General features: G+C 56.8%; 2 protein-coding genes and 1 long non-coding RNA gene across 3 annotated transcripts in view; 2 read left to right on the top strand and 1 right to left on the bottom strand.

Annotated features, from left to right (window-relative positions):
• The window catches only part of LOC148123703 (uncharacterized), a 58,628-nt gene extending 51,969 nt beyond the window's left edge, over positions 1-6,659 (top strand). The window contains exon 3 of the long non-coding RNA XR_015740582.1: positions 6,587-6,659. This is a non-coding gene — a long non-coding RNA (uncharacterized LOC148123703). The remainder of the gene's footprint in view (positions 1-6,586) is intronic.
• On the top strand, positions 7-614 carry CUNH17orf114 (chromosome unknown C17orf114 homolog). The gene is made up of 2 exons (XM_087919064.1): positions 7-277; positions 359-614. Exons 1-2 carry the CDS (start codon positions 197-199, stop codon positions 554-556), a joined length of 279 nt encoding a protein of 92 aa, XP_087775190.1. The 5' UTR covers positions 7-196; the 3' UTR covers positions 557-614.
• PSMB6 (proteasome 20S subunit beta 6) lies at positions 1,289-4,204 on the bottom strand. The gene is given in 8 exon segments (XM_087919052.1): positions 1,289-1,571; positions 1,706-1,850; positions 2,095-2,224; positions 2,435-2,549; positions 2,552-2,565; positions 3,906-3,927; positions 3,930-3,972; positions 4,083-4,204. Coding segments are annotated over 8 exon segments (684 nt in total). The 5' UTR covers positions 4,170-4,204; the 3' UTR covers positions 1,289-1,443.
• Positions 6,660-7,283: the final 624 nt, after the last annotated feature.

Genomic DNA, 7,283 nt, shown 5'->3' with positions numbered 1-7,283 from the left:
GCTACTCCTCTCCTGGCCCCAAACGGGAAGGAGAATCCCCTCCCCTCCCGCCCTATAATTGCAAGGTCTCAGGCTACTCCTCTCCTGGCCCCAAACGGGAAGGAGAATCCCCTCCTCCCGCCCTATAATTGCAAGGTCTCAGGCTACTCCTCTCCTGGCCCCAAACGGGAAGGGAGACTCCAACGACCCTCCAAGGATGGGCTGCAAGCTCCCCAGCTGCTTTCCCCGTGCCAGGCGGGGACGGGAGCGGCGGACCGGCCAGGCGGAGCCCCGGAAGGTAAGGTGACCCGGGCGCCGCCCTCCCTGGAGCCGGCCAGGCAGAGGCGACGGGGTGGGTCGGTGGGGGATGGGAAAGTAGCCAAGCCTTCCCTTTTCTCTCCTTCCCCTCCCAGCACCCTCTCCCGACGGCCCCGACCTGGCGACGGCAGGCCGAGCCCGGTCCACCCCGTCCACCAGCAGCGAGGGCGACCCGCAGAGCGGCCGGGCGTACTTCACGGGCAAAGCGCGCCTCTCCTTCCGCCACCAGCTCGACTCCGAGAGGGACTCCACCAGCTGATCGTCGGCCCGAGAGGCTCCCCTCCCTCTGTCCGGGAATAAACGGCACACCACCCCGACCCCTCTCTTTCTCTCGACTGCGACCGACCCGCCCTGACGCCCTCCTGAAACCAAGGCCAGGCCAGCCACCCCACCAAAAAATACCAAGCTGAAGAGGTTGTCTGGACCAAGTTGGGGGAATGATGGGGGGAAACTTTGGGCAAAAGCTCTTAGTTGGAACTGCGGAGGAAAAATGCTGGCTGGCCCAGAGCCACCCCCCACCCCACCCCACCCCTGGCTGCAAGGAGAAGCGGGAAAACACTCGGGCCCCTCCCCAAAACGGTTGGGCCTCTCCTAGTCTCTGCCAGAATGGGGTGGAGCTGCGTGAACCCCAAGGGGCTGGTGCCCCCTCTTATCTCAACATAATCACAGCTCAAGGAGGAGGAAGAGCCCAGCTGGGGAGGGGCCAGAGAGGGTCCCGACACTGCTGGTTGAGGAGGCAAGAAGTGCTCAATTGGCCCCCCCTCCTCCTCTCCCCCCAGATTTCTGATTTTGTGAAATATCCTCAACGGGAACCTGGCAGACCCCGTTAAGCCCCCTTTTTTCGGAACCTGTCACCCCTTGAACAGGCCTGGATGCGTTTGGGGTGAAACCGCCCCGTCTTTGTCCCAGAGAAGGAAGACCGTGCCCCTCCCCTCCCCATGTCCCTCCCCCTCCAGCACCCCACCAAAGAGAAAGCAGGAACCACGACACGTCGGATTTTTCTGCCTTTAATACCCACCCAAAAAACGAAGCACGAAGACGACAAAACCCACATTCCCGTCCCCGCGAAAAACAGGACACCGCTCCAAGCCTTCACGGAAGCCGTTATAAGCATTTCCGCCCCGCCCCCCAGCCGCCGCCGTTATCTCAGATGGAGGAAAACCGGGGCAGTTGGTTGCCCAGAATGACCTTACGCTCCACCCCGTCCTTGGTGATGGCAGCCAGGCGGATCACGCCGCCGCTGGAGCCGTCGCGATCCATGGCCAGGGCGAGCGCTGCGAGGAGAGAAGGCCGGGCGGAAGAGAAGTCAGCGTCCCCCGTCCTCGGGAACCGGGTTGAGGGAAGGAGGGAGGGAGGGAGGGACCCTCCCCTTCGGCCCTGGGGTCAGGGGGGTGGGGCGGCTGCTTACCGTTGGCTGTGAAGGTCAAGCATTCCTCCTTGGTCATCCCGGGCTTGTAAGAAACGTCCACGAAGCCGTAGATGTAGGAGCTGCCGGAGCCGCCGATGGAGAAGGGCTGGCGGACCATCATCCCCCCCATGGGGACGGCATAGACCTGGAAGGGTTGGGGAGGGGGAGGGAAGGGGAGAGGGAGGTCTGGCTGATTGCCAGGGGCCAGTTGGCAGGATACAAAAACCGCCCCCTGCCCTCCCCAGGCCAACCCATGGCAGCTGCTGGGTCCAGGCAAATATCCCTCCACCCAGGTAGGCAGAGGGGGAGGGGCATCCAACAGGCAGAGTCAAGGCTCACTACCCCCACCCCCCCCTCTGAACCTGGGGAGCACGTCGCGGCCCCCTCACCTGTCCTCCTTTCAGCCTGTCCCAACCGGCCACCAGGATCCCGGCCGTCAGCTCCTCCCGGTACCGGTAACACGTCTCTTTGAAAAGGCTGGCCGCCGTGTGCACCAGGGGCTGCTGGTCCAGCTCGATGCTGTGGGGGGGAGGGGAGGGAGGGTCACAGGTAGCCTCAAGCACCCCCTTTTCCAAGCACCCCCTTTCCAAGCCCTTTTCCAAGCCCCCAACCCAGGCAGACCGTGGTGTCTCCAACGGCGGATCAGCGGCTCCGGGTCCTTGCGGGGAGGGGGGGTCTGCTGCCCTCTCCCTCCCCCATGGCGGAGCCCACCCCCTCGTGCACACCCACCTGTGGAAGCCCAGCTGGTAGGCGGCGGCATCGGCGACGGCCTGGGTGTCGGCGGCGGAGCCGGAGCGGCAGCAGAAAATGCGGTCGTGGATCTGGGTCAGCTTGTCCGTGACGCGTTGGCGATGTAGGAGCTGCGGGGAGGGGAGGGCACAGCTGTCATTCACCCGCCTGCCCGGCCCAGGGACCCCCTCCCGGCTCCCTTCCCCCCTCCGCTCACTCAGGACCCCCCTCCCGGCTTCCTCCCCTCCACCCACCGGGACTCCCCCGCTACCTTCTCCCCCGCTCCGCTGCCAGGACCCCCCAGCTCCCTCCCCCCCCCCGGAACTCCCCCCTTCCTCCCCCGAGACCCCGGCTGGCTCCCTTCCCACCGGGACTCCCCCTTCCTCCCCCGGCTCCCTTCCCCCTCCGCTCGCCCGGGACCCCCCTCCCGGCTTCCTTCCCCTCCCGCCCAGGACCCCCTCCCCTGGCTCCCTCCCCCTGTCCCACCCAGGACCCCCAGCTCCTTCCCCCCCCACCTGCCTGGGACCCCCCGGCTCCCTTCCCCCCTCTGCTCAGGACTCCCCTCCCCGGCTTCCTTCCTCCCCCCACCCGGGATTCGGCCCCGCTACCTTCTCCCCTCCGCTCATGCTTGGGACTCTCCCCCGCTCCCTTCCTCCCCCGAGACCCCGCTCCCTTCCCCCCGCCCCCTGGGACCCCCTTCCTCCCCCCGCTCCCCCAGCTCCCTTCCCTCCCTGCCCCCCACCCAGGACGCCACCTTCCTCCCCCCTGGCTCCCTTCACTCCCCCCGCTCCCTTCCCCCCCCTGCCCGGATCCCCCCCGGCTCCCTTCCCCCCGCCCGCCTGGGACCCCCTCTCCAGCTTCCTTCCCCCTGCCCCCGGAACCCCCCCTTCCTCCCCCCCTCCCCCCTCCCGGGACCCTCCCCCCAGGACTCCATTCCCCCCCTGGCTCCTACCCCCCCGCTCGCTTCCCCCCCTGGACCCCTCAGCTCCTTCCTCCCCTCGCCCACCCAGGACCCCCGCCTCCCTTCTCCCCCGCCCGGGACCCTCCCCCGGCTCCATTCCCCCCGCTCCCGCCCGGGACCCCCTCAGCTCCCTTCCCCGGACCCGCCAGGCCTCCTGCCCCGCCAGGAAGCCCCCGCTCCCTTCCCCCCCTCGCCCACCCAGGAACCCCCCCCTCCCTTCTCCCCCTCCCCCCCGCTTGGGACCCTCCCCCCGCTCCATTCCCCCCGCTCCCGCCGGGACCCCTCCCTCCCTCCCCCCGCCCGGGACCCGCCGGGCTCCCATCCCCCGCCCGCCCGGGACCCCCGCTCCTTCCTCCCCCTCCCGCCCGCCCGGGACCCTCCCCCACGGCTCCTTTCCTCCCCCGGCTCCCTTCTCCCCCCCCCCGGGACCCCCAGCTCCCTTCCCCCCCCCTGCCCGCCTGAACCCCCGGCTTGCTTCCCGGCCCCCTCCCGCCCGCCGCCCGCCCTTACCCGGTGGTGGTGCGGGAGTCCGCCCGATGACCACGCCGCCCTCGAACTCCACGGCCATGATGGTGGTCTGCGCGGGGGAGGAAGAAGGAGAAGTCAGCCCGGAGGGAAACCCCCGGCTCCCCCGGGAGACCCGGGCAGGACCGCCGGCCCTCCGCCGCCCGCCCCGCCCGCCCTCACCCCGGTGCTCTCCGCCTGGTGGGTCCAGTCCGGGCAAACGCCCGCCAGCCCCGCCGCCGGTCCAGTCATTGCCATCACCGCCGCCATCTTTGCCCCGAGCGCGACACTGACGCAAAAGAGGAGAAAAAAGGCCGCCACGCGCGACGCTTTACGGCCCGTCGCCTCGGAAGGGGAGGGCCGCGCAAGCCAACCGGCGGGCTCTCTCGCTCTTGGAGGCGCTGTGGGGGCGTTTGGGTTGGGCTGGGCCGCTCTGGCCTCTGGATGTTCCTATCTCTCTCTCTCTCTCTCTCTCTCTCTCTAACCGACCGAGATCTCTGCAGAACGTCCTAGAGCGGCGACGTTTGGGCCGGCTCCTAAGACTTCCGGCAAGCTTTAGCCCGAAGTTAGCTATTTTCTATTTTATTTTATTTTCTATTTTTTTATTTTATGTTATGTTATGTTATGTTATGTTATGTTATGTTATGTTATGTTATGTTATGTTATGTTATGTTATTATTTTATTTTATGTTTATTTTATTTTATTCTATTTTATTTTATTATTTTATTTTATTTTATTATTTTATTTTATTATTTTATTTTATTTTATTATTTTATTTTATTTTATTCTATTTTATTCTATTTTTTATTTTATTATTTTATTTTATTTATTTATTTTATTTTATTCTATTTTATTCTATTTTTTATTTTATTTTATTTATTTTTATTTTTATTGTATTGTATTTTTTTATTTTATTATTTTTTATTGTATTGTATTGTATTGTATTGTATAGTATTGTATTTTCTCAATCGCTTACAAGATACAAGTATAAGAATAAATATAGTTTTGAATACATGAGATAGATACATATAAGAAAAATAAAAAAGAAACAATGGGACAAGGACGGTATAAGTATAAACATAGTTATGAATATATGAAATACATTGAAGAAATATATATAAGATACATAGAGGATACATATAAGAAAAATAAATAAAAGAAACAATAGGACAGGGGCGGTATAAGTATAAACATAGTTATGAATATATGAAATACATTGAAGAAACATATATAAGATACATAGAGGATCCATATAAGAAAAATAAAAAAGAAACAATAGGACACGGACGCTATAAGGATAAACATGGTTATGAATACATGAAATACATTGAAGAAACATATAAGATACATAGAGGATCCATATAAGAAAAATAAAAGAAACAATAGGACAGGGATGGTATAAGGATAAACATACTTATTTATTTTATTTATTTATTTATTTTTGTCAATTGCTTACAAGATAATAGGTATAAGGATAAACATAGTTATGAATACATGAAATACATTGAAGAAATATATATAAGATACATAGAGGATACATATAAGAAAAATAAATAAAAGAAACAATAGGACAGGGACGGTATAAGTATAAACTTGGTTATGAATACATGAAATACATTGAAGAAATATATATAGGATACATATAAGAAAAATAAAATATAAAAGAAACCATAGGACAGGGATGGTAGGCACGTTGGTGCACTTATGCATGCCCTCTACAGACCTCTTAGGAAAGGGGGTGAGGCCAATAGGAGACAGTCTAAGGTTAAAAGTTTTGGGGGGTTGGGGAAGAATCCACAGAGTCAGGTAGAGGATTCCAGACATTGACCGCTCTGTTATTGCTGAAGTTGTATTTCCTGCAATCAAGTTTGGTGCAGTTAACCTTGAGTGTGTATCTGTTGTGTGCTCATGTGTTGTTATGGTTGAAGCTGAAGTATTCAGCACCTAGCCTTCCTCCCAGTTTCTCCCATTGCCTCCCAGTCCTCAAGGAGGCCGGAACTGGGCCCGTTGTGGCAGGTCCAGTCTAACCGAGGAAGCCTAGAGCAGGCCTGCTGTCCCTGACGCCCCGTTTCCACCCACCCTGGGTCTCGGTTGAGACACCCGACGGGCATCAGGTGTCCGGATCCGCCCCCTCCTCTCCCCTCCCTTTCCCTGCCCTGGATTGTGGAAGCTTGCACTTCTCCCCACTGAGTGACCTTTTGCTGGGTTGGGACCAGCATTCAGGCCTATTGAGGTGCTCTTGAACCTTGAGACTGGAACCATCTGCTATAAAAAAAAGGTGGAGACTCTGAAAAGAGCAACCAGGAGGATGAGGGGAGAGAAGAAGGTGGCAGAGAGGAGTCGCCACGATGATTTAGGGGACTGGAGGCTAAAACATACAACGAAGGGTTGCAGGAACTGGGCCTGGCTGGTCTAGGGAAGAGAAGAAGGACCAGGGGAGACAGGATAGAGATCTTCCGATATTTGAGGGCGGGGGGTTGGACTAGATGACCTCCAAGGTCCCTTCCAACTCATAATCTGATTTTAAGGAACAAAAGGACCAGGGGAGGCAGGAGAGCCGACTTCCAGTATTTGAGGGCAAAGGGGGTTGGACTAGATGACCTACAAGGTCCCTTCCAACTCATAATCTGATTTTAAGGAACAAAAGGACCAGGGGAGGCAGGAGAGCAGCCTTTCAATATTTGAGGGCTGGGGGGTTGGACTAGATGACCTACAAGGTCCCTTCCAACTCATAATATGATTTTAAGGAACAAAAGGACCAGGGGAGACAGCAGAGCAGCCTTCCAATATTTGAGGGCGGGGTTGGTCTAGATGACCTACAAGGTCCCTTCCAACTCATAATCTGATTTTAAGGAACAAAAGGACCAGGGAGGCAGGAGAGCAGCCTTCCGATACTTGAGGGAGGGGCTGCCCCAGAGAGGATGGCTGTGGGGGGGGGTCAAGCTATTCTCCAAAGGACCTTTGAAGGCCGGGCAAGGAATAATAATGGATGGAAACTGACCCAAGGAGAGATTCAACCTGGAAAGAAGGAGGAATTTTCTCCCACAAAATACAAAAGCAAATAGAACCAAATTAAACAGAAAAGTCTACAGAACAACATTAAATACAAAAGTCAATAGAACAAAATTAAATACCAAAGTAAATAGGGACAGACGTTGCCTTCGGAAGTTGTGGGAGCTTCATCCCTGGAGGCTTTCAAGAAGAAATCGGACCGCCCTCGGTCAGAAACAGTGTAGGGTTGGGAGGAGGGAGGGTTGGACTAGATGACCTCCAGGATCCCTTCCAACTCTGGTATTCCGTATTCAATAGAACCGAAGTTGCCTTCGGAAGCTGTGGGAGCTTCATCCCTGGAGGCTTTCAAGAAGAGACTCTAATCCTCCTTT

Source organism: Pseudonaja textilis, unplaced genomic scaffold (genome assembly GCF_049901715.1).
Source record: "Pseudonaja textilis isolate UNSWEBS1 unplaced genomic scaffold, rPseTex1.2 PTEXSCF23, whole genome shotgun sequence".
Classification (NCBI taxonomy): Eukaryota; Metazoa; Chordata; class Lepidosauria; order Squamata; family Elapidae; genus Pseudonaja; species Pseudonaja textilis.
Note: the sequence above shows the minus strand (reverse complement) of the source record. Positions and strands in the feature narration are given on the sequence as shown.

Excerpts from the sequence above, each read along its gene's own strand:
- CUNH17orf114 (XM_087919064.1), top strand. The coding sequence starts at position 197 with ATGGGCTGCAAGCTCCCCAGCTGCTTTCCCCGTGCCAGGCGGGGACGG. Across the intron at positions 278-358 it reads GCCAGGCGGAGCCCCGGAAG|CCAAGCCTTCCCTTTTCTCT; the intron begins GTAAGGTGACCC and ends ATGGGAAAGTAG.